Raw genomic sequence first — 26982 nt, forward strand, 5'->3', positions numbered from 1 at the left:
GGGGGCACACAACAGTCGCGGCATTCACAGACGATATGTTTTATCCCTCACTAGACCCAAGGATTCGATGGAAGCCTGTAGGCAACTACTGGCAGCTTTCGCGGAAGTGTTGGGCCTGAGGATCAACCAGAAAGTCTGAACTCCTAAACCTCGCGTTCGGCAGGGAGGAAGCCAGAGAACTGAAGCAACATTGTCTCTGTGGAGCCCACGAGGGAGTAAATACCTGGGGGGTCAAAATTAAGCCATCTGTATCTGAGTGGTACGCTGCTAATTACCCACCTACACTAGGTGCAATAAGGAAGGAATACCAGAAATGGAGGAACCTTGGGGTCTCGTGGATGGGCAGAATGGCAGCAGAGAAAATGGTCACGCTCCTTCGGCTGCTATTTAGTTCAGGAAATCCCATTGGCTGTGCCTCCCAGACCTTTTCTGGGAACTAGGGAAAGCAACCAGGGACTTTATCTGGGAGGGAAAGAGGCCACGAATCAGCTGCCACCTACTGATGGCACCAATAAAGCAGGGCGGATTAGCTCTTCCCAACTTCCAGCAATATTATGAGGCAGCACAGCGGAAGGTGATTCGGGAATGGTTCTCTCAAAGATGGGAAACAATGGACCCAGATGGACATAGCAGTAACCAAACATGATCTGAGAGGTCTCGTCTCCCGCGCCACATTAGGCCTAGACATTTATACATGAGCGTAATCACAAAGGCACTAGCGGGCAAATGGGACAAAGTGGTAAAAAAGCAGGGGATCATGACGTTCCTATCACCATTTACCCCGATTTTTAATAACCGTTCACTACGGGATTGGAGAGAGGTGGCCTTTGATAGGTGGAGAGAGGGGGGCTGCAGGACAATCTGGGACAACTTCTGGGTGAAATCCTTCCTAGAGTGCAAACAAGATTTTGGACAAGGGGAGAGACATGGATACTTCCAGTTGAGACACTGGGTAATGAATGGGGAAATTAGAGCTGCGGCCACCTGCCAGGTCTCCATTTGAAAGGTTCCTACTGACAAACAAAGTGGTTACCCTCAAACCTATACAGGCTTCTGGATGAGGCTCCCACCAAGCAAGTGTGGACCAGCTGTTGGGAAAAGAGATCACTGGGGAGGAATGGGAAAGGCTTTGGAGAAAGAACCCGAAGGTGGCAAAGGCAGTACAGCTCCAGGAAGCATGGTATGAATACATACTCGAGTGGCACTACACCCCATCATGTACACAGCATCTACCCGGAGGCATCCACAGATTGCTGGAGGGCATGCAGGGAGGAGGGAACTGCAGCGCCGATATGGTGGGAGTGCCCCAAAATCAGGCCGTTCTGGAAAGGGCTTTGCCAGGCTCAGGCGCAAGCCTTTGGGTAGGGGATTGAAAGGGATCCCAAGCGGGTCCTGTTCGGATTGATAACAGCGGGAATAGAGGGGGAAGTGGAGGACGAGACAAGGCAAGAGTGGTATTAACGTTGGCAGCGATGGCCCTCCTAGCTCAAAAGTGAAAGGTCTGATCATTCAGACTGAGCAGGACTGGCTATAAAAGGTGTGAGCCCATTCTAGCGCTACCAGCTACATACGCCATGAACGACAACATAGGAAAATTTGTAAAGGAATGAGGGGCAGGGGGCATGGCCTTTCTGAGGGGCAAATTCAGGATCCAATGGTGCCCATAACAAATGAAACTCCTGGACTTGAACTAACGGCCTCCTCAGCGGTCACGCCACTCGCAAACAAAGACTGCATGCTGCCGGAAAGGGGGAAGCAAAGGGGGGAGGGTGGGGAGAGGAATGAGGGGGGAGAAGTTTACCATGTTGTAAAACAATAGAGAAGTTTTTAAAAAAAAAAATAGATGTATATCTCTCTCCCATTTAGGCCTGTGTTGGACCTGCATGTGCATTATACAAAACTGTTGCTTCATCTCTACTGGACACTGGTCAAGACTGAACAATGTACCAGTTGCTTAATAAATGCGATTTATCTAATCAAATGCCTGCATTGTAAAACCAGGGTTGAGTCGCTGGGAATAGTCCCCTACAGAACTGCATCTGTTAAAGATTTTGCGCAACAACATCAGAGGATTACATATTAAAAGTGAGAAAGGAAGTCTAGGAGAAGGGAGTAATTCTCCAAGAATGTGGTTCAGAAGCTGAAGAAGCTTATTCAGGAGAAGGGAACATTCTCCTAATGGTTGGTTATTTGAGAGTGTAAGAAACCTATCCATGAGAAGGGAGCCATTCTTATGGTCTCTTGCTGTTTGTAACTGTTCGTTCGAACCCTATTCAGGTTTTTCATAAGAGTGGAAGGGATAGAATAGCTTAGAGCTGGACAGGCGACCAACTGAATTTGAGGGGATGAGACAAACGGATATTGCAAGTGATAAGGTGAGTAAACTGTGAGGCTCCAGGAATGAGACGCGGACACAGAGGACTCCTGTTTTGGGTTACAGACTTAAAATAAACCAAAGGCAGTTTGGAAAATGCCTCACTATCCCTAGTCTAAGAGTTATTTCACAACCTCAACGAGAACTAATGAAGCTGTCCTTTGTCAAGATGTCCAAGTCTTGTGTCCGTAATCCCATTCTGGCCCTCACACTCTGAAACTAAATCTAAGGTGCAACGGGTATTGTCTCTGAATCTTGACGGTGCACAAATGTTCAAATCTAATACAAAAATGTAAGTTCAATGAAAGGGCTCCAAATGGAAAAATGTCCAAAGTTCCAGGGGTTGATTCTCTTCCCCAGGTTCAACTTCACCAATATGTTTTAAACGAAAGAATGACCAAGTTCCTGGTAAACCAAGATGGTAGTTCTTTCCTCTTGGAAGGTCCACAATTTTTGGGGAAATGATTCCCTTCCCCAAGCTCCTTAACACACTGTAACGCTCACCTGATTCCCACGAAGGCGCTGGTCCCGGCTGAACTGTTATAGTCTCTTCAATTGAGAAGCGTAGAGCTCGGATGACTCTCTGGACTGGGCTTCCTCTTATTGACCGTCTGGCTTGCAGGGTAAGGTTTCTTAGGCGTATAAATGCTGGGCTCTCCATCCTGCGACTTATGCAGGGGTGCGTGGGTTCCAGTTACGTCACTGGAGGTCCTCAAAGTCTTTTGTGGCCTTAGAAGTGGCACAGGTGCTGAGATGCCAAAAGGTGATGCCGCCGTTACTGCACGAGCGGATGCCAGTAGGTATAAAGAGTTTATAGTCTTGAAGAGATGGGCACCTTTAATGAAGTCTTTGCATTGTCTTTTTCAGGTGCCTGGATGCTGAGGGCGTGGTCACTGAGAGCGCGAGACGTGCGGTTGTACGTAGGTATGGGAATTTCAATGACACCTCAATAATGTCCCTTGTTTTCTGTTTTCAGGTCTTGAGATGTTGCGGGCGTTGTTCGTCCGTTGCCGTTGTACGTGAGAAGTACGTGAGTATAATGATCTGTGACCTTATTATAGCACCTCTAACAATGTTCTTTTCTTATTTGCAGGTGTCGGGACCTTGCGGGCGTTTTCCCAGTCGCGGATGCACGTGGGGAAACACGTAAGTGTTAGGCTTTCTTGCAGTCTTTAATAGCACTTAAATAATGTCTTTTCTTGTTTTCAGGTGCCGGGCTGCTGCGGTTGAAGAGATCGTAATACGCGCACAAAAGCAGGTAAGAAAAGTAAATGCGGCCGCCTTCACCCGATTCCTACTTAACAATGTTCTTTGTCTTTACAGGTGCCGTTAGGCTGCTGAAGAGAAGGCCGCGAAGACTCTGTGAAAGCACAGATGGATCAGGTAAGCGAGCGCGGCTGCGAACGTGTTGCAACTTGCTAACCTTATGTTTCTTTTGCTTGCAGGTTCTGCCGGTGTCTGGATTCCTGGATGGTAAGTATAGTTCTCGTGTCTTTCTTCCACAGGTTGCTGAGCCGAAGCTGGAGATGTCACTGGAATGTTGGAGTTGGCTCGGTGAGCGTCCTGCTGCAGATGCAGAATAACGCGAAGCACGTTTTCCCAATCGGGTGTGGTTTAAGTAGTGTTGGATTGATTGGGTGTCTTCTTCCTCAGCCTCGCCCAGGTAAGAGTTCCTGTGTTCCAGAGCTAAGGAGTGGCACCAGCCCCACCCAGGTAAGAAAGTAGTCCTAGTTCAGGGAATAGTTCCTCCCAGCTGAAGGCTGGGGACTTCATCCTGCCAGCATTTGCAAAGGTGAGTATGCAGCATGGTCTGCTACAGGTAGGTCCACCCAAGCACCTTTGCAAGAATTATGAGCCCGGCGCCCCTGGCGCCGGGACTGAGGTTCCTTATGAGCCTGGCGCCAGAGGCGCCAGGACATGGTCCAAAGGGCCCCAATAGGGGTTTGCTGGAGCCGGGGACGAGGGTCGTGAGCCTGCTTCCGGGGATGCTGGGCTTGACTTGGCTTCTCGGGACCAGTGCTCATGACACACACACACGATAGTTCAGAAGCCCAAGGGCCTGGGTTTTCCTTGGAGTTCTTTCAAGTTACAACTTGGATGTGAGGTTGAGACTTGTGGGTTACCTGGTATACTCCCTTGCCAGGTTCCTTTACTCTTTCCAACAACTTACAACCTCAGGGCATAGGTCTTCCATGCGGTTATCTTTTAACAATTTTAAGGTTCACACTTGACTGTTCCTGGTGTACTCATTTACCAGGTCTTTTTATTTATTTGTAATGCGCGCTGGACCTGAAGGTATCTGGACTTAGTGTTCAACTTGCAGTCCTTCTCAAATACTTGGCTCTGGTGGAGGGAGAATATTACAATAGGCCATTTGGGCCTGGGGGAAGTGGGGCGGGTGCTCTCTAACCTAGACTCCAGCTCTTACTCTGTCCTCATCCTCCTTGACCGCTTCTTTGCCTTTGACATTCAATCACGCCACCCTGATCAACCGTCTCAGTGTGAACCTTGGTGTCACTGGTTGAGGCTCTGGCGTGGCTGACCTCCTTCTTGGAACAACCTTATTTCCACCACCTCTTTCCACATGTGGTGTTCCCCGGGGCTCTCTCCTCTTACCATGGCTATCTGGGCCACGTGCTCTTTCTCCTAACTTTCAGTGATATGCAGATGAGACACTGCTCTCTTTCAGGCTACCCTCAGCCTCTTCGCCCCCCTCGCTCATTCCTGACGGTCTATCCGCTGTTCAGGGATGTTGTGCCTTAAACAACTTCTGCCTTAATGCTAGTAAGACCAAGATCCTTCTTTAATGGGGAACCCTGCTCCCGCCTTTCCTCTCCCTCTGGCCACCCTCCTTGGCCCCACTCCCATCCCTCTCCTGTGAGACATAAAACCTCAGCGTCATCTTCAACTCCCCTCTCTCCGCACATCAGACTTTTCCAAGAAGACCCACTTCCAGCTGCACCTCCTCAGAGGTATCGTACCTTTTCTCACCTTCCCCCAGAAGCTGTCTCCGGAGTGAAAATGACTGCAAGACTTATCCTTGGCCTCAAGCCCCGGGACCACATCTATCAAACTCTGAGAACTCTCAACTGGCTCCCAGTGGCCGTGAGGATCTAGTTCAGACTCTCAGCATCATCCATAAGGCTTTCTGGGGCCCCAGCCCTCTATATCCGCCATTCCTAAATGCCTTCTTTCTAGAGCCCTCCGTTCAGCTACCTCAAACTCTCTGCGGGCCAGACACTTCTCCAAACATTGGGGGGGGGGGGGCAGGGGGGCAGGGGGTGTAGATTTCCCTCTCGTCTTCAGGTGCCTCCCTTTGGAATGGCCTCCCTGCCCCTCAGACTTGAGCTGGATCACCTGAAGTTCTGGAAGCTGCTAAAGACCTTCCTCTTCTCTTCTTCCATGTCTCTCCTGCTGTTCTGGTAATCTACCTGTCTGCTCGTCCTGACTGGTGGCGTGGTTGTCCTCTGGATTCATGCAGGGTGCCTTGCCAATCATCCTCCTCTTTTCCACCCCCAACCCCACCCCCCAACCCTGACTGCACTTCTCCCCTCAACCCCGCCCCTGCACTTTCTCGGTTCATTTGCTTGATCCGAATGCCAAAAGGCCTAGTAAGATAGTTTGTCTTGTCATCCCTCTGTCTCCCCTCCTTTGTCTTGCGGCACCTAGAAACACTTGTGCAAAGGCGCGTTATAAATATCATATCCTATGTTGCTTCCCCCAATGATGCTGTATTGTCCCCCTGGGAGTTAATCCCGCCTCCCCAGTTCCCCCCCCCCCCTCCCTCTCTTGTGATCCTCCCACATATAGCTACCCCCAGGGGCTGGATCAGGTAGCGACTGCCGTCCCCTGGCCACATGGGAAGAGGCTATCCCAGGGAAAGGCGTGCTGACTTTGTCAGATTCATCACAGAACAAAAGAATGTCACTTGAGACTAGAGAGGAAGAAGGGAGACCAAACAGGTGCAGTAAGAAGGAAGAGAGCCCAACAGTTGAGGATGGGAAGAGACCCTCAAAGGAAGAGATGTGATGCAGAATGGATTAACTGACAAGTAGACACAGACAAAAGAATTTTAAAGTGTTGAGGATGCGACGGTGTGCTGCTGAATTACACTGTACATTCAATGTATAGTGGATAACCTTTTATTAACGGTCTGCTTGTGATGCGTGTTCACTCGCGATGCTTCAAAGAAATGCCCTGGGACCTGCGGCTGTCCTTACCCTCCCACAACCTAAGCAAACATCTTCACTCTCCCTTGTTTGGGTAGTGCCCCTCAGCAAATTAAGTGCCTGATATTTTATGGGACCCACTCCATTTCACTCTTTGGAGGCTCAAGAGTTTGAGAAGCAAGTTTGGTCATTAAGTCTCCTGGCATGCTACCTACTCGGAGCAAGTCCTGTGACTATGGGTAGGTGGTCCCTGGAAAACTTTGTCGACCACTCATCCAAGTACCTCAATGACCTGGCTGGGGGGTAGCGGCTGACTTCAAAAGTTTTCCATAAAGGGGGGGAGGCTTGGAATAGAAACGTTTGAAGACCACAGAATAAAGAACATTGTACTCAATAATCAACTTCACCACTGCACTGTAAAAGATGGCTTTTCTCCATCTTGCCCCTTTAAAAACCTTCCCCCTTTCTTCAGATCTCTGGAGGTCTCCTATTTGTCTTTTGCTGCTGTCTGATTGTTCCATTTGGTGCTTGTGGCCTTCACTGTTCAGCCCCATGCAAGTCTGTGGGTGTAAAAGTACCTTGTCGCCATCTATTAAATTTGACCTGAAACATAGTCCCACACTTCACCTTCACCAATTGCCTCAAATTAAATCATTGATTATGTTAACGGGACTGTTGTATTCGTGTGGCTCCATGTGTACACCTATATAAAGTATTTTATTGGTAAATGGTCCAATCGGTTTTGATGTTTTGTTATGTTCTCAGCCTGTTGGTCGTCAATTTATAACCGCAGGGACCTTATCAGATGCTGGATCACTAACAAATGTGTCCTTAAAGTGGAAAACGCAGACAAAAAAAATGGAAGAAAAAATGGGTGTGGACAAGCACAATGTACTTCAAAGAAAGAAGTTGACTGTTTCTTAAACATATCTGAAGGAGCAATCGCTGGTGAATGCAAGCCAGGATGTTGCATCTGCTACATAATCCTAATTTGGCTGCATAGTAAACTGTTGTAGTAAATGCAGTGCCTGCTTTGTCACTAAATTGGCATGCATCTTGGGGACATTTATTTTTGTTTCCCCAAGTTTGTACCATGTAGCAAACATAATGGCGTTTTCCTAGATGTTCTATACTAGTGTCATTGTATAGGTTCATATTTTCGTTTTTATGTTTATGTAGTTACAAGAGTTGGATATGTTGCCACTCTGAATGTTTGTTTAAGAGATGTGCCATGGAAAAAGTGGCAGCCTTGCATTATTCTCTCTATTTGGAATAGTTTCCACCATTTACAGACGGTGTGCAGGATTTCTCTTTATATTTAAAATTTTAAAAAAAGTGGCACGACTACTGTTTGCTATCTTGCTCCACATTCAGGAAAAGGCCCTTCTCTTTTAATGTAGAATTACTGTTGGCTATAAACCATTTATTCGTTTGAAGTTGCACAAGTAAAACTCTGGAGAGAAAAAGGCAAATTTGTTTACGTATGTTTTTTGAAACTTGCTTGTTTACTCTGTGCATTCCTCAAGCCTCAGTGTTAAGTTGATTGGTCAGGTTCCTCAAACCAAAGTGACATGCAACGATGCCTTAAATTGAAGTCCCTGAGGCTTAATCTATTTGTTCTGGGATATTCATTGATCGTCATAACACTGTTCTTAACAGAACTAAACAACCATTCGTGGCTAGGTATGCCTCGTCCACGGAGGCATTTATCAATTGTTTGAAACCCATCTTCCCTCCTTCTCTACTTAAATTACCTCTCGACTCTTACTTTATCTTTGGGTCCTGGCATAGTTTTTGGATTCATAGGTCAATGTCCTCTAGTGGGTCTGGGACGCGGTAGGACTTTGTTTCCAGTCTTGTTCCCCTCCCGGCCACTGCATTTTACTATCGTCAGTAGCTGACTGGTGCTCACTCTTCAACCAGCTCATCTGGCTTGCTTTTACCTATAACCTGAACATTTACTTTATTTGCAAATCACTCTTGCCACCCTCCTTCCCCACCTTAAGCGCTCTGGTTTTGTTGGCTTTTGTTTTCTTTTTTTTAGGGGTTCCAGTGGATTAATCTTGCTTAGCTTAGACACAGAAGGCATTGTCTGTTTCCTGGTGTAATTGATAACAAAGTGGTTGTGTGTACCTGTAACGTGCAAGAGCGACGTGGGCTCCCGAGGCTCTGTTCTTGATTTGGGTCATAAGTTGGACTTGGCTCCTCTTGGTGGGGCTAGAGCATTGGGGGCTTTTATGATCCTTGTTAAATGTAGTCTGTGGTAGTGTGAACCATGTGCTACGTTCACCTTTCGGTTGTGAATTAGACTAAGTGTAACATATTAATGCCCACCCTACTTAATTTTTCTTTTTTGCAGAAGTGGATGAGCTGACCAAGGAGTTGGAAGAGTTTGAAATGAAAAAAGCTGCAGCTCGAGCAGTGACTGGAGTACTCTCCTCCCATCCTAACAGCACAGATGTGCACATCATTAATCTGTCGTTGACCTTCCATGGGCAGGAGCTACTGACAGACACAAGGTTGGAGCTGAACTCTGGGCGCCGCTATGGGCTCATTGGACTTAATGGAGTAGGTAAGAAGGGAAGGGTGTGGGTGGAATAAGTGCAGACAAAAAAAACCCATGTGCCGATAGGAGTTAATTGGTCCAACAATAGTAAAGCCGTAGTGGAGCATTTTCACTGTTGGTTGCACACCTTGGGGAGACTGGATTGTTGACTGTCCATAATCTGTTGTCATGGTGCAGTGTCCTTGTGTGTTAACTTTTTTCCTGGGTGAGCCAGTTTAGCACTGCAATACGAAGTATGCTCCTGGAGATCCAAGACTGGGCACACCATGTGCACTGCTTCCCAGTATAAGCAACCTTGACAGGCTGGATGTAATGGCACCATTAGTTGGCTTTATTTTTATAACCATTTACATTGGCGATATGAAGAGGGTGTGGGAATTACAATGAGCTAAAGGGAGTGAGCTCAGTCCTTGGTTTTAAAGGCCTTTCAGTACCAAATTCAACCATTAGCACGTACAAAAAGAAAGTACCAGGCCTATCTCATCGCTATACTGAAGCGAGATTCCAGAGCTTCTACAAGTAATGAAGTAGACGCTCATCTTACCGGAACTTTATTTTATAGGGGCCCCAAGTTGAACCGTTGAGGGCTTTTCCCCAGCAAACTATCCATATGTGGATTCACACAGCCCAAACAAACTGGTTTCATCTGGTCACGGTCGCTAAATGTGAAGCCTTGCAGGGCCACACCCACACATGGATACACCCCATATCCATTTCAAGTCACACAAGAATATTAAGACTTCACTAGCGTCTACATTCAGGAAGCAGGATCGCTGGAACAATATCGCCAATGTGAATGGTTATAAAAATAAAGCCAACTAGTGGTGCCATTACATCCAGCCTATCAAGGTTGCTTATACTGGGAAGCAGTGCACATGGTGTGCCCAGTCTTGGGTCTCCAGGAGCATACTTCATCAACAATCCAGTCTCCCCAAGGTGTGCAACCAACAGTGAGGAAGGAGAAGAAAAATGGTTTTGTATTTTTTGGTTTGCGGTGGAAACAAAGAGGATGCAGCAAGGATAAGTATTTTTAGCAGAAGTGTTGAGTTGGCATGGCTTTAATACTACCATTATACAATGGTACAATTAACAAGCCATTATATTAAAAAAGAAAGCACAAGGGGGCACAGATGGGGTGGTGTTCAAAAAGTTGTCCATGCCGCTGAGGGTGCTGGATTAAAGCTCTGCAAACTCCCATGGTCACTTGGCTTTCTTGTCTATTGCAGGAAAGTCTATGCTTCTTTCGGCCATTGGGAAGCGTGAAATTCCCATTCCAGATCACATTGATATCTATCACCTTACCCGTGAAATGCCCCCGACAGATAAGACTGCCCTGCACTGTGTCATGGAGGTGGACAAGGAAAGGAACATGCTCGAGAAAGAGGCTGAACGGCTTGCACATGAGGATGGTAAGTTTGAAGCACTGTGCCCATTGAACCTGTTCGGCAACCTCTGTGTGGGTTGCCCCTTGAGGGTGCGCAGGTTGCCCCCCGCTTGGTGTTTGTGCACATTTAGGTATGATCCATGAAGGATAGGCATCCATGTTCTGTAAGAGGAGCTAGAGAGAGGGACACAAGTGATCTGAACCACACTGGGGACAGCTTCAGACTCTACCTTATTGATCTACCCCGAATTTGAAGAGTGAATAGCCTTTGCTTGTTTTTAAAGTAAGTTTGCTTTTTGTGGGCAAGCTCAGTGTCTGGGGCGATTAACCTTGTACACATGTTTGCTTTATCCAGACATGTTGTTTTTGCACAGGTAGCATGCTGGGGGCTGGAAGAGTTTCAGTAAATTATAATTATTTATTTCTGCATTAATTGAGGGATTTTGGTATAGTGTTGGCTGACAATCTGATCACCTGTTGCAGGGCTCCAGGTTTTCTTTTTGCCCAAGGAGTAGTTTGCTACAAAGGCAGCTTTTAAGAATCAAAGGAAATTATTTGGTTCTAACTTTTTGGGGGAAAACAATTCCCAAATTGCTCTGCAAGAATACAAGCAAGACTATTTACTACATTTTAATAAAGATAAACTAAAGGAACATGTTTACCCACTTGCTGCCTTTCTGGGGGCTCAGGCAAAACTTTTTCCTTTAGGAGCCAATTTATCGCAAGCTGAATATTTTGGACAGCAATTCCAATTCGTAGGCGGCATTGATTTTAAAGAAAAAAAAAAAAGAAAAGAAAGTTTTGTTTAAAACCCAAACTGTTTCCTGTTTAATTGCAGGTCTATGGAAATTAATAGCTATTATATACTGTATTTTCCTTTCTCCTTCACCTGCAGTCAAAGCCATGCCTGATTATTTCTTTATCCTTTTCTCTTTCTGCTGAAGTAATTAGAACCACATTTAAAGGACCGTTGAAGTTAGATACTCTTAAGTCAATGTGTGATGACTGGGAGATCAGAATTAGGAGACGGACATGGTGGAAATGAGAACAAAAGGGGTTTACTAGTGCAGTGGAAAAAAGGGAATCGCGACTCTGCGGGGTGGGGGAATTGAGAGGGGGTTAATGTTGTAATTGAAAATGCTAATAAAAAAAGAAATACACCAGTCACTGTTAAATACTTGGCACAATAAACCATCACTCATTTAGTCTGCATACACATACCAGATAGTGGTTTTTAGGCAGGAAAACCGTTGGTTAGTGCTATATTAGTAGAGCTTCAGGTTCTAGAGGCAGTTTTGCAGCAGTCTTTTAAAGTCAAAACCACCACCCTAGCAAGAAGCCAGTTCGTAGTGGCTTAAAGTCTTGCAAAGCAGAACAAATCAAAGTTCCTGTGGATACTTTCTAGTCTCTAAGGGACGTAAGTAGTGTCTTGAGTTGGAGGTAAGAGGGGGGGTTGCCCAACAGGCGGTCACACCAGCTGGAGCGACTTTCTGGAATTGGGCAAGCAATACATTTTTCCTGACAGTACTTTAGTCCAGAAGAAAAGGTTTGTGCTGGATGTTGCAGCTCCGGACCCGACCTCAGGATTTCTGAAGGCAGGACAATGGCTAGGATCTCTCGACAGCAGTGTCTAGGGAAGTCCTCAGGGCACGACTTTCAACAACCTCTTGATTTGCCTGGCCAACCTTCTCCGCTTCCTGTAGTCCTGCACTCTTATGTGGAGGTCTGGGCAAGTTGGATCGGATCTCTGGAGTGTCCCTGAGGGCTCAGCAAAGATTTGGACGGATTCAGCATTTCTATGACTATGCACTCGCAATGGGCAGCACGTCTCATGATATTGGGTTCAGCAGCTCTGGAAACGGCTCAATTCAAAGTTCGTCTTGGGACTGGTGGTTCCCACCAGCCAAAGGGAAGGAGACCTCTTCGGAGCTCCTGTCGCAAAGAAAACTGGGTCAGGACAGCAGTGGTCGCTTCAGTGTTGCAAAGTGTCTGCAGGCGTCACTGGTTGTCTTCAGTTATTTCAGCTTCCAGTAGTTGACTTGCTTTTCACTCCAGAAGCCTCACCTTTTATACAGTGCCAGCACACACTCCTCTGCAATCTCTCTCAGCAATTTACAGAAAAGGGTGTTTGGCTGTCCAATCAGGACAGTCGGACCCTGAGTGGGAGCTGGTTTTGTTCAGGCTCTCTGGCAGACAAAGGACGCCTCTCCCCAAAACACCCTCCCCCTCCTTTCCCCCCATTTCCTGTTTGCCCAGACACACTGGAGCCTAAGCAGGGAGGGTTCACACCAAAGGAAAAACGCACACAGGCCTCCCCTCCCAGAATGGTAGAAGGGCTGACTAAGAACAACCAGGCTACTAAAGGCGGAAAAAGAACTGAGGCCTTAAGTTGGTACTTGGGTGCCCCTATTGTGCACTACCGAGGCTATGGGGCTGGTCTTTACAAGTTCGGGTTCCTGTGGTCTGTTGGTGCAATTGTTAACTACTTACCTTCCCTTTCAAGTATTGGGGAGGAGTGGCAGAACAGCTTACTTTGCCTTGACTCACTGTGACTGTATATGTTCTGTATTAGTATTGTGTGATAACATTACCTGCTACATTCATTTTCCTAGTATTTCTTGGCCAATAGGGTGGCCTCCCAAACTCAGTCCACCAGGCCAGAGTTTAGGAATCATCTCATCAGTAACACTTTTTAGTGGAACTGTGGTTCTAGGCCTGGTATTTCGCAATTGTTGCTGCCATAAAGATTTGCATTGCTGTTTTGATAATGCTTTCTGGATGGTTGTTGGATTTAATGGGCTCTTAAAAACTGGTACTCCCACATTTCTGCCTTCTCCGTCCTTCCTTCCCTCGGTCTTCACATTGCCTGTACTGAATCATGTTCTGCTCTGTTTGACACTTTTTTTCTTACTGCAGCTGAATGTGAAAAGCTCATGGAGTTATATGAACGATTGGAAGAGCTCGATGCTGCCAAGGCTGAGGTGCGGGCAGCGCGGATTCTTCATGGACTGGGGTTCACTCCTGCAATGCAGAGAAAGAAACTAAAGGACTTTAGTGGGGGTTGGAGGATGCGTGTGGCACTTGCCAGGTAAGAGGCTTGCATGTTGACTGTTGCACTCCAAATTTGTGTTGAAATTGGGGCTATTGATGTGTACTGTGGGCTTGGGTAAGAAATTCCAACATTCTATGTTGGAATTTGGGTGTACTTTTTTTTTTTTTTTTTTTAATTTTTTTTAAGGGTTTCTCATTTTGGTTTGTGTGGAGTGAGGAAAGTAACAATATATTGAATTTGAAATTTGTTTCCTTTCTTATAGATCCATCTTGCTTTGTAGTAGGGAATGTCTGCAAATGAACATTTTGTTTTTAATGCATTGACCCAGACTATCTCCACCTACAAAAGCACTGTAGCAGAGGCCCTTTTTGTGGAGCCTGCGCTTCATTTCCTAGCTCTGAACAAATCACCTGAATAAGTAGAAGGGACACACTCCTGTGTATCAGTTCCTGATTTTCCTTTTAGTATTGGTCTGATTTTTAGGGATTAAAGTAGAAACTTATGCCACTTATGGGCTCTTTCTGGGACTGCCAAGCTCCATGGACCTCACTTGTTTTTTCCTAGGTACTGGGCCTAGGAACACAAAATTTCATATTGTGGAGTGGAAGATGTACTGTGCTTTTCTTGGAGTAAGGATTAGCCCTGTTAAATTGTGTAATTGTTGTAAATGCTAGTCTCGCTTGTACTGACATTTTGTACTTGGTGTGTCAATCCTTTGGCAAAAATAAAGAGGTGACGACTGGAGGGTTTAGAACCACTGGCATTGCTCTGGGCAACCCTCCAGACCATCGTTTTTCGTTTGCCAAGCCATTACAAAAGGGGAAAGAGCATATGCAAATCAAGCTTGGTCCCCACCCCCTTTGGGTGGCAGCAAGTAATGTAAAGTGAGCTAAAGACTTGGTAGAGTCTCTCCCAGGGGTTATTCACCCAAGAATAGCTCATTGGGCTGTGTTTGTGCTGGTAGAGAAATTTCCAGACTGTCTCCCACCCCTCCACCCCTTTGTTTTGCATAAATTGACTTTAGGTCTCACCCTAAGGTACCAGGGCAATCCAGACGTGGACCTCTTGCTCACTGTTCTTAGAGAGGCACAGCTTCACCTCACTGATGCCCAACAAGGCTGAAACGCGTGTATGGGATTGCTATTGGTACTCTTGTTCAGAGGAGAATTTCCTAAGTTCTCAATGCTTGGCTGCCCCTGGGCAAGACAAAGACAGATATACAGGGAAATTTCTTCTGTGAAAGGGACAGTGAGCTAAAGACTTGGTAGAGTCTCTCCCAGGGGTTATTCACCCAAGAACAGGTCATTGGGCTGTGTTTGTGCTGATAGAGATATTCCCAGGCCTTCCTCACCCCCTTTGTTTAGAAAGTAATGTATAGTCTACAGTTGAGGATGTAATGCACAGTTTCCAGCGAGCCAGAACACGTTACTTGAAAGCTTTATAAATTACAGTCCCTGCCATAACTAAACTAAAAGGATTGGGAGATGAACTCTGCAGACTGAAATCTAGGTTTACTAAAGCAGCGAGAGATGTACTTCTTTTTTACTGCATTGGGGCACTTCCTTCTAGTGGAATTATCAACTGACCACCGAAAGCAAGTCCGTCTATACGCACACTCCACAGTAAATGGATAGTTTTGCAAGGATAACAAGGTTTACTCATACAAAAAAGTGCCAGCAAAGAACTCTGCTGCTCAAGAGCGCTTAGGTCTTACATCGGCAAACATGGGGATATAAACATGAAAATCTTCAATCGCATAAGGAACGTTTTGGTGCTGCTGATTGGAGGCACCCTACACATGCATAGGGGATGCCAGGCGGTAATTGACTGGTTCTTCCCTGTCAATCTTGAGGTGCATGGGTCAGCTGGGCTCATCCTTGCGGTGAAGGTTAGAGCATACATAAAATACACTGTATCTTGTCTAAACTAAACAACTGAGACAGACTATTCATTATCACTGGCACCTGGGTGGCACAGGAAAGGCGTTCCAGGAAGAGAGGAGGGTAAAATAGTCGCGCTGACACTTACATTCAGGGCGTCCTTGATGCCGCATTGATAAGGCATTACCCAGAACCTGGGTTTACATGGCCGAGTCACCAGGGTGCGTGAATGCGTGTGCATGAGTGGGCTATGAGGTTTTTTTTTTTTTAAAGCTATTATTGGATCAGAAGGAGCATCTGCTGGATGAGATTTGGAGGGTGCCTGTTTTTATTTTTGAAGAGTAACATCTCTACATCACTGGGGTAAGCCCCAGATGAGACGGAGGCAACCACTGTACATCATACCCAACCCACAAGCGGAGGGAGACGCAGGGAACATGGGCATATACTTTTGAGCTGTGCATAACGTGGACTGCTCTGATATGGGACCCATACAAAGGCACTCCCCCCTTGCCAGATGGGATTGGTTCACATTCCTTTTGGTGGATACACATCCAAAGCCCTACCACGCCAACCATTTTGTGCCATTGCCAGGATACATGACCCTCCTGTGTCACGAGAAGAGTCACTGACCAGATTATGCTGGTCTAACCCTTGTAGAAATTGTTTGAAAGACTTCATGAGGGAGACTTCATGAGGGAGATTATGTCCAGCCATGCGAGCATGGCGACAGTAGTGCTTTTGGAACATCGCTCCTCCAGACATTATTTGCCCCAAAATGCAGCGGCATTGCTTACACATAGACATAATCTTTAATTGGGTCTGAGTCAACATTGCACAATTTACCTTGAGAATGTTTCTGATCTTTTTGTGTTGCAAATATTATTAATCATTTGACTTATTGTTAAATGGTTTTCCTTCAGTCATATTGTGAGGAAGGGATCAGTATCTTTAATTCTAGGATACTAGTACTTTCTATTATTATGGTATTTATTGAACACAAACCTGGCTTCGAGAAGCAACAGCACTTACAGAACAGATATACAGCAGGGGGGGGGTAGACAAAGAGGTGTACAGGGAAGGCCGATGAGGGCTGGGGTGATGTGGTTGTTTCTGCGTAGACCCTTGTGCCATGCGGCGCACGGGAGGACGATAGGAGGCCTTGGAGTGTGTTGCCCCCATTCAGGTGGGATAGGACCAGTCCTGGAATGGTGAGAGGAAGGGCTTGTCTTTTCTCAGGAGGGAGAGCTGTTAACAAGCTGTCTTAGCTATGCGTGTCTTGCAGGAGAGGTTCGTCGATGTGGAACCCGAGAGACTTTGCATAGGAGGTGAGCGCAGGTATAAATCCCTCAGTTTGTGGTTGATAGCCAGGTCTGTATGTCTGGGTGTTCGGTGTTGTTGATGAGGAGTTGGAATTTGTTCTTGGAGGGGTTGAGCTTCAAGTATGCACTGGACATCAAAGACTGGATCGACTAGGGGCTGGTTTGAGCAGTGTGAATGTCCTTGATGGATTCGATCTTGAAGTGTAGCTGTGGGTTGTTGGCGTATTGGTGGATCTTGTGTGTGGCTAGGAGGGCTCCCAGCGGCTCCATGTATAGATTGAAAGTCACTGAGGAGAGGATGGAACCCTGCGTCACTCCACAGTTGACCGGTAGCATTGGCGATCTGGATGAGTCAATCTGAACAAACTTCTGGCGGTTGACAATGTAGGACTTGAACTAGCATAGGACAAATTGCGGATTCCCCCCCGTCCCCTCCATGCGCCGATGTAGGGTGTTCGTAAGCGCTTGGTGGTCTAATGTGTCGCAAGCCGCCATGTTTAGTAGAAGCAGGAGGCAGGGGTGCCCATTATCCAGGATGTCGGGGGCGACATCGACCACCTAAATGGTTGATCTCTGTCTGAACCTGGATTGGTAGGTTTGGAGGAGATTGTTGTCGATGTGTTGCTGCAGTTATGCAGCTGCTTTCTTGATGATCTTACTTGGGAAGGGATGATGGTTGATGGGGCGATGGTTACCTAGGTTGTCAGTATCAAGTGGGTTTCATTAGTAGAGGGAGGATTTTTCCTGTTTTTAGGGTCGATGGGAAGGTGCCTTGAGTTGGGGAGATGTTTATGATCTCCAGGTAGGGAAGGAGGGTCTTGAGAATGGATGCTGGGAGGATGTCGTCTGTATATAATGTGGCTTTGAGGACGGCCAGGGTTTCTACCAGATACTATGTCGAGTGTCTTAAATGTTGTCCAGGGTGTGGAGATTTCATGAAGAGGGATGTGAGGTGGGTCTGTGGATGCAGTGCTGGCGTCTGTTGGTAAATATTGCTGATTTTGTCAATGAAGGTGTTGATACTGGTGGATTTTTCAATGAGTTGTGGCATGGTAGGGGCGAGTAGTGGGTTGACTCGGTGCTTGACCGCTTTGAAGAGGGCTCTGCTTTTGTTGTCTGCTTCTGCTATGCTGTTCTGATAGTAGGCGGCATTGGCTGTGTTGAGTTGTCAGCAGGTTGCTCGGAGTTCCTTGAGGAGCGCCGGGTCGGACGCAGTCATGGAGCGGCGCCGGGTTTTCTCTTGTTTCCTGATGACTCTTTTGCTGAGGTTGAGTTCTTGCGTGTAGCAGGGTGCTGATGGTTTCAGATGCAGGTGCGTTGAATCAGAGGCCCGTGTCGGTCGATGGAGGCTGAAAAGTTGGAGTGGAGTGCTTCCACTAGAGTCGGAGTTCGGTTTGTAGTGTTCAGTCGATGTAAGGTGGAGGTTGGCGAGGGCTTCCACAGTGAAGTTCTTGAAGGACCTGAAGGTTTGTCTGCTGGGAGTGCTGGACTGGGGTGGTGTGCAGGATGTTGAAAAAACAGGACTAGGTGATCAGTACAGTCAAGCAGGAGAGGAGAGCTGTAGTGGAGGGAAGACAGTGTGATGATGATTAGGTAGAGGACTTTACCTTTCTCGTGTGTTGGGTCTTTCGTGTGCTGTGTGAGACTGAGGGTGTCAAGGACGGAGGAGAGCCATCAGTCTGGGGGACTTGTTAGTTTGAAGTCGCCTAGGCAGATGTTTGCATGTGCGACATGGTGGTGACCATGTTGGTGAAGTCTCTGATGAAGGCAGTGTTGGGCTTGGGTGGTCTTTAGATGAGATGGAAGGTGACTTTGTCCATTGGGGAGAGCTGGAAGCAGCAGGAGAGGACTTCAAATGAGCCAATATGGTATACATAGTCTGGTGCAGGGCCACGAGGTCTTGTGGATGACTGCGAGGCCTCTGCCTGTCTTGTCGGTCAGTCAATGTTGTATACTGTAGCTGTTTGGGACATGGACGTCTAGGATGTGGGTGTAGGTAGGTGTCTACCAGGTCCTATTGATGTCAAGGGCGTGTCTGGTGATGAAGTTGGTAATGTATGTTGCATGGGTAAAAGCTGAGAGGACGTTGGCGAGCATCAACTTCCGTTTTGTGGATGGTGAGGGGGTGCTGATGGGCTTGGGACTGATGTGGGGAGGTTGCTGCATTGCAGAGTCCATGCCTTGGAGGAGAGACGATGGCGTTGCCTGATGGTGGGGGTGGCATGTGGGGAAGGAGGGAGAAAACTCATGTCGACTTGTGCTTACCAGTTGTCTGAGCTGGAGTTTGGTCCTTGGATCCTCCCGGTCCAAAGGGGAATTGCCCTTTTCTTAGTCTGCCCTTCACTTTGTCTGCGTGGGCGAGAGACACCCTTGATCTAATAGTTAAAAGAGCAGAAAGCAAGATGCAGGACTAAGGTGTCACTGCCACGCTCACCCTACTCCACACTCCTCCAACTTTGACCAGCACGGACACCCCCAAATCTTCGGTAATTTCCATGGGTTCTGGAAATCTGGAGTTACCTTTCTTCACCTTCACTGGTAACTTCACCTTAATGGTATCCTGAGGTCTTACATGAACACTTTTTTACAACAATTCTTCTCATCAAACCTTCTATTTGCCTTGTAACCACTAACCAACAGTGTTTCCCTGAGGCCAGGTGACCTAGATCCACTTGCACCTGCTCACCAACTGCACATTATTCACATTGCACCATCTTCTTCTGTCAGGATGTTCCAATATATTCTGGGGAAATAAGAGTTTTTGCAACTACCAGTTCCTGATGACCCAATGGGGTGTTCTCTGAGAGAAGTGGAATACCCATGCAGCAAGGCATTGTTCCGAAAGCAATGAAGATATGGGGAAGCCGCATATTGTGACGCTTAGCAAACTGGATCCCGCTGAACGGTTTTGTCCTGAAACTCACCCAGTGGTAGTTTCTGCTGCCTTGTTTCAAGGAAAAGAACCCACAGGGTCTTTTTCGGCCACTGATCTCTGCAGGGAGCAAAGAGCACTATATTTTTTTTTTTTGTATTTAATCAATAGATTTTTACAAAATGGCATTTTGTCATAAAATTCGCATTAAAACAGGTGGTCTCGCTGGATGAAACAGATGGTCTCGCTAAAAATGTGCCGTCCTCGCCGACTAAGGTCGTGGCAGATTGAATGATTCTAATATTTTGTATGTAGCTATCTGCCATTTTGTCTTGTCTCCTCCCATTAAGCGAGCCCAACAAGTGTCTTCGTCAGCTATGATAAAGTCTGAAAAAATATGTCTCAAATAACGGCTTCTCACTTGTTGGTTTGCGGCACATTTTAGCAGTAAATGACGTATTGATTCTGTTTCTTGTGCATTGCAAAAACGACAGAAATTGGATGTAGTTTTGCCTCTTATTGCCAGGATCTCATTTGTAGGCAAAAGATTGAGGCGAGCACGTAGCAGCATATCTCTCCCCTTCCTACAAGGGAATTTTTTGATGAATTCTTGTAATTCGTTTAGACTTTTGACATTTGGTGGCAGGTGTGCAGTTAGCTTGTTTTTTTCCGCGTTTTCCAGAGTTAGTATCCAATCATATTCTCGTAGTTTTTTAAGGACTTGTTTTTCGGATTGGTGATTAATGTATCTTCGTTCACCTGTATTTGTTTCAACACCCGGATGTTGTCGTTTTTCCATTTCATTAGGCTTCCGGTAGTAGTTCGTTCAAGTTCCTGATTTATTAAGTTATAAATTGATGGAGGCTCCGCCATCCGGCATTTCCTATAAAGGATCAGTTTTGCCTGTTCTACGGAGCTTTTAAGGGACGGCAAACTAAGCTCTTTACGAATCGAAGCACCCGCTGTTGAATTTGGCAGCATGAGGACTTTTCTCCAAAACTTTGCCTCCATTTTTGTCCAGATATCTAATGGCAAGTTTATCATGGCGTCGCCTCCATATGATAGTGTTGGCATCACCTTTTTCTTATAAAAATCTCGCACTGGTATCAGCGAGTATCTGCCAAACTTTCTGTCTATTGCCCTAGCTTGGGCTGCCATTTGGTTTACTTTCGTTGTTAACGCTATTTGCATAGCTTTGTCTTGTTTTGTGCTGTCTAATGTGACTCCTAGATATTTGAAAACCAAGACTGTTTCAATCGGCTTGCCCTCAAGATTTAAGCACGATCCTTTGCGTTTTCTAGTCGACTTCTCGAATCTCAGCAATTTAGTTTTTTTAGCATTGATTTCCAGCCTGTTTTCTTGCATATACTTCTGCAAACTTGCCATTTGTCTCTGTAGTCCCACAAGAGTGTAGTCTAAGAGGACTAGGTCGTCCGCATAAAGAAGCCTTGTTATAGGTGTTTTGCAAATTTTCGGTGGGAAAGATCGTGTTGTTGCGTCTGAATCTTTTACATCCCCTATAAATGCCAAGAACAAGGCCGGGGCCAGTGGGCACCCCTGCTTCACACCTCTAGCTGTTGGTATCGGGTTTGATAGTAAACCATTTTGGTCCAAACAGATCCGCATATTGGTGTCTGTATACAAAGCCTTGATTGGGTTTAGCAAGGTGGTTGGGCAATCCCACGCCTCCAATTTAGACCAGAGCCTAGTCCTGTCTATACGGTCAAAGGCCTGGGTCAGGTCGATGAATGCCACAAAGATGTTTGGACCCCCTTCCAGTACTTTGTTTTTCAGGACGGAAAGAAGTAGGATATTGGCCGTCGTGCCCATATTTTTCTTAAATCCCGTTTGGAATGGGTCATCACATGGGGCATTTACTGCCCATAGCTTAAAGTGATCCAGCAACATAGCTCCAAACACTTTCCCTATGACATCAAGCAACGCGATTGGTCTATAGTTCGCTGGGTCCTTTTTGTCTCCTTGTTTAAAAATGGGTACCACTGTTGCTGATTTCCAAGACGGTGGTATGGTTCTCGTCTCTGAACATTTTCTGAAGATTTTACTCAGTAGGCTTGCCCACTCTTCGGGATTTGTTTTTAAGTCCACATTAGTAACCCCGTCGGGCCCCGGGGCTCTTGAGTTCTTTAAACTTGAGATCTTTAATCGGATCTCCTCAGGGTCATCCACTTCAAGCCATGGGCCTTGCTCACATTCAACGAGTTCGGTAGAAGGTTTCGTTGGAGCCAAGTACATTGTTTCAAAATGTTTTACCCATGTTGCTTCGCCCACCTCACTTGTTAAGGATTTTTCTTGTACATCCATCGTAGCTCTCAAGGTGCTCCAAAATTCCCTTGTATTTCTCCCACTTATCAACTTTAACATGTTTTCCGAGTCTTGTTGGTAGAGGTTTAACCTATGTCTTCTAACCCAGGATTTATAGTGTTTTGCTGCAGCCACTGCTTCTTCGTTTGCTGCCGATGTCCCCTTAGTTTTTGCTCTACGTTGGATTTTGCGAAGAGTACGACGCTTCTCCACCAGAGATTTATCAAACACATGTTTTGGCGGGTTTCCTCCGAACTTTTTTACGAATGCAGTTTTTTTGTACTTCGTTAGGAGCGGGATATAGTTGGTTTTATTTGCTTCTGCTGTCTCCGTCATGGAAGTAAATCTGTTCTCTAATTCCACAATGTGCTCCTTTGATATTTTTAAGCGGTTTCCTTGTCCATTGATTATGATGTTGTCTTCCATATAATCATTCGGGGGACTTGAGGCTTCCCAAGAAGTTGAGAGCAGATTATGATCGCTGGACCTTGTTCTAATTATACCAAAGTCTTTTGTTATAGCCAACATTGGTTCTGTAACAAACATATAGTCTATTGTTGCCTTAGAGTTGTTCCTTTCCCATGTTGGCAGCCGCTTTGGGTCTGGGAAGGCTTCATGTAAGTTGTACAAATTTCTCGATTTCATCAGGCTGGTCCATAGTTCACCGCGCTGTTCTCCCGGCTGTCTGTATACTTGGCTATTACCTTTCTCTTGGACTGTGGAGCAAATTGCGTTTAAGTCCCCGCAGATAAGGAAGTGATTTACTAAATGATCCGCAAGGGCTACATCCAATGCTTCTTCAACTTTTTCCAGGAAAGTGGTTGTTTCTATGACTGCTGGATTCCAATAAACATTTGCTATTATTAGTGGTGTTTTTCCATAGCCCTCTCTGTTATTTGTCTTACGGGTCCATGAGGCTTTCACCATCAATATATCAGAGTTGCTGATCAGGGTCTTGTCTAGTTTAATCCCACTTCCATTTCTACAGGCAATCAGAAGCCCTGATGATGGTCTTCCCAAACGGCCCTTCTTAGCGGGTGCCAAGATTAAATCAAATCCTCTCATAGAGGGAGGTTCGCACAGCCAGGTCTCCTGAAGGCATATTAAATCGTATGTTCCCAAAGTCGTGTCACTGGCGGATAGGAGGTGCGAGTGTCCTCTCGTGTTCCACGAGCACATTTTTATTAACTGCTTCTGTTCTCCTCCCTTGCTTGTCCCTTGTAAAATGTGCTCGACTCCAGAAAACTGCTATTTTTGCTTCTTTTCTGTTAGCGCTTTTGGCAACCAGGACCATATTCCTTTCATTGGGGCACATTTTAGTGGAAGTTTGCTCTCAATTTTGTTTTGTTGTTGTTCCCGATTCTGATCCTTTCGGGCTGTTATTTCCCTGGCTTTGTGAATCTTTCTTGGATCTTCTTGTTTTCGTTCTTGTTTTCGGGAGGATGTTTCCATGACGCTATATACTTGTCTCTTGTCTTCTCTCTCATTTCTTCCATTTTGGATGTTATCCTTCGAGTTCGAGGATTTTTGTCCTTCTCGCTTTTTCATTTCTCGCACCTTTTCCTTAACTCCGGGACTTGTGTAACTTTTCTTTATTTGCAGGTTGGAATTCCTCTGTTTATTCAAGTATTTATCCGGAGATTCTTTCCTCTTCCTTTCTTTACTGACGTATTTTTCCTCTGTCTGCGTCACTGGGTACACTTTTAAGTCATATCCCATATTTTCTAGTTCTCTTTTATTTTCAAGCAAGATATTTTTTAACTTCGTTGACGCTATATGCAAGTAAGTTCTGGCTTTGGTGTTTCTATGACTTGGTTCTACCACTAACAAATCTTCTGATTTGATGTTTTAGATTTCGGATGTGGTTGAACAACTTTAACACCGAATTTCTATTTAGTATTACCTTGTCCTCATTTTCTTCCACTTGCGTTAATTTGATCTGCCATTTCGCTTGGTCCCATTTCCTAAGTTTTTGATTGGGCCATTTGGTCGTAGTTCTGTGCTGCGAACTCAATTCTCCATTGCCGCCTAATGGAGTTGCAGAGGTCTTTTCATTTTTTCCACGTTTATCATGTTTGTATTTCATATCCGTGCTCATTGGCATATGCCCTCTTGAGCTTTTACTTTTGCTCTCTTGCTCGTCTTGACGATACTGAAAGTCCTCTCGCTGTATTAGATTGGAGCGTTCGCCCTCACGGGCCTCTGATCTTACACGGGAATGGTAGTCTACCTTCTTTAGAGTTCTGCCACTCCGTTGTTCTGGTGTTCTTGATCTAGGCCTTTCTCTCTCCTTTTTTGTTTCCATCATTTGTTTCAGAATTTTTTGTCTCGACGTTTTAATTACCTCGATTTCATTTTTATCTCGGCTACTAGTTTTTACCATTTTTTGTTTTAGTCGTTGTTCGGCCTGTTGTGAATTTACCTCTGTGTCATTGTCTACTTTGTTGGTTTTACTGGCCGATTGTAAATACAGAGTTTTGGAGATTTTCTTTGGGCTCATTTCTAAAGTAGAGTCTTCCGACACATATTGACTCAGGTTCATTAATTCCTCGTTTACCAGAAAATCATGGGTCATCTTCAGTGGTGATGTATTGTTCGTTTCCGAGCTTCCCTGTTTTTTTCTAGGTTCTGTATTTATGTTCAAACTCTCCTCCGGGCATACTTTGTCTTTATGATTTACTGGCCGCTTAAAAACTTGGAAAAGCGCCTCTACTGCTTCTGTGCCTGGCTTGACCAGTTTAGGTGACGGCATTTTTGTTCTCCCTTTTTTTTTGGACGATTTTTCGTCCCTGAATTTTTCCTCCTGATACTTCGATTGTAATTTCTGGTTTGTTTGAGTTCGTTGTAGACTCTAATTGACTTGAGCGGATATTCGTCTCTACTACTTTAGAGGCTTTTTCTATTAATGATTTACTCGCTGTTAAATCTATCATAGTGATCGTTTGAGTCTCTATAGTTTGTCGCCACTGCCTGTGCCTCATCTTTCCCACGTGTTTGTTTAGACGAGGCTGATGAATCTTGATTTTCTTCTTGATGGTTTTTTTTTCTTGCTTCTAAGGCCATGATATAAGCTTCTAAAAAAATGACTTTGCTGTACATCATTGCTTGAATACTGGTATGATCCTTCAATGAGTCGGCTATGGCTTCGTAGAGCTTCATAAATGGAGAAAGTGCTATATTTACTGATGACATGATGGAAAGTAGATCAGGCTTTTTGTTTGAGTGTTCCGCTGGACTCGAAGAATGTTGTTGCGTTGAGGATCTCCTTGTTGGGGCATCGATTACAGTTGTTATCGTATTTCCCCCCTGATTTTGTAATGGTGCGGCAATGTCAAGTAAGCGACTTCGATTCTCTGTCGTATCCGGTCGAGGGCTAACTGGTTCATGGCCCCACAGGTTTTGATGGTGGTTCGACCAATTTTTCTTCGTTTGGGCCTGGACTGGTATCACCTTAGGCGGGATTGACAGGTCAATTGAGTGAGTTTTCCTCCCTTTTACTCAGATGCCGTTCCCGTCTGGTCCCATCATTTGCTTTCGGGTCGGACTCCTTTCGTGGGTTAATAGATGTTACGTTGTCAAGGTTAAACATACTTCCTTTGTCCAGTTTCGAAAGAAGTGTGGTGTCTTCTTCCCGGCGTATTTTATTTGTCTTGTCCATCCCTGTTGGTGTACCACCAGAGGCTTCTTCTTTCTCCCTAGTATCTGATTTTTCAAGTAGGCTTTCTATTTCCGGTTGATTTTTTGATTTCACCTGCTCCCTCGCCATCGCATTGTCCCGTTTCTCCCCCTCTTCTATCATTTCTGTATCGATTTGTAGATGCAGATCGCCATTGGGCGTCTGTTTCTTGCAAAATCGTTGGGGGGAGTGGTGTCTTGGGTATCTCGGGATCTTCACTTGCTCCTCTATCTAACTGGTTCAGTGATCTCTCTTTCTCCTCCAATGTTGAAACGTCCCTTGACCCTTGCCTTACACTCTTTTTGCAATCTACTCTTCGTAGTTTGAACGGGGGTAAGCATTCGTTTAAAGCATCAAGTATCTCCATGTCCGATAGCTCCATATGATGTCTATTTACCCCTATTGTGCTTACTCGGGACGTGAAGTAGTTAGTCACTGAGTTTTTCCCGTTTGTTATTGGCCTATTTTTGTTGAAGCATTTACCACCATTGTTTCTTTTTGTGGTAATTCTGACCATTTGTCTTTGCCTTTTTTTGTTGTTAGGTGTTTTACTGACATCACTGGCCATAAGGACTGCTTCTATGTCTGTTTGGTTTATCTTGTCATCTATCCAGCCTTCCGTCTCCCATTGGATTTCTGCCTCCACTTGGATCCGGACCGGCGTCGACTCCCCCTGTTGGGCCGTGCTGGGCGGGGTTTGGCTCGGTTCGCCCGATGGTGTATTTTGCAAGAGCTCCGCGCCCTCCCCTTTTTTCCCACCTCTCTGGCCACTCCCCTCCCCACTCGTGGATGAGGGGCTGGTTCCATGAGCCCCCGGCATCCCAACCGCGGGCCCCCCGCACAAGTCAACCAGGTCTATCGAGACCGGCTCCTCAACGGGATCGGACTCAGGTAATAGTTGCAGTGTTGGCAATGGCTGTGGTTGTGATGTTTTCGTTTCATTTAATGAGCACACCCATGTTGCAGTCAGTAGCGATTTTGTGGGATCTGTTTGTTGTGTTTGCATGTTTTGATCTAATTGCGGAGCCAAAATCTGATGTAAAGTCTGTTGGCCACCCTTATCTTGCAGACCCCATTCGCTAGTTCTATCATTTTCGTTTGTCTTGGGATTGTGTATCGATGTTCCCTCCTGACTCTTTGGGGTGATTCCCTGTTGTTTTTGGGTCATTGTCATACTTCTTAGACACCTACCTTCGTCATCTTCTCGGGGGGATCCGATGACCTCAATTTTTCTGTTTGCTCTTACTGCCCTTGCAGTAATGTCTTTATGAGGGATCGCAGTATCCCGGCTTAGTATGGCGCCACCTGCGCCAAACGGCCGCAAAACGGTCGTTGCCCTTCACCCCTGACGGGCTTAACGCCGCA

At 45.9% G+C, this 26982-nt stretch overlaps 1 protein-coding gene across 2 annotated transcripts in view; it reads left to right on the plus strand.

Moving 5' to 3' along the window:
- ABCF2 (ATP binding cassette subfamily F member 2) overlaps positions 1–26982 on the plus strand; it is a 440304-nt gene that overhangs the window by 73803 nt on the left and 339519 nt on the right. For both annotated transcript variants that reach the window (XM_069646016.1, XM_069646017.1), the window contains exons 3-5: positions 8903–9115; positions 10336–10518; positions 13410–13581. In XM_069646016.1, coding sequence (XP_069502117.1) covers positions 8903–9115; positions 10336–10518; positions 13410–13581 — 568 coding nt within the window. The remainder of the gene's footprint in view (positions 1–8902; positions 9116–10335; positions 10519–13409; positions 13582–26982) is intronic.

This window comes from Ambystoma mexicanum, chromosome 2p (genome assembly GCF_040938575.1).
Source record: "Ambystoma mexicanum isolate Mex_15411 chromosome 2p, UKY_AmexF1_1, whole genome shotgun sequence".
NCBI classification, from domain to species: Eukaryota; Metazoa; Chordata; class Amphibia; order Caudata; family Ambystomatidae; genus Ambystoma; species Ambystoma mexicanum.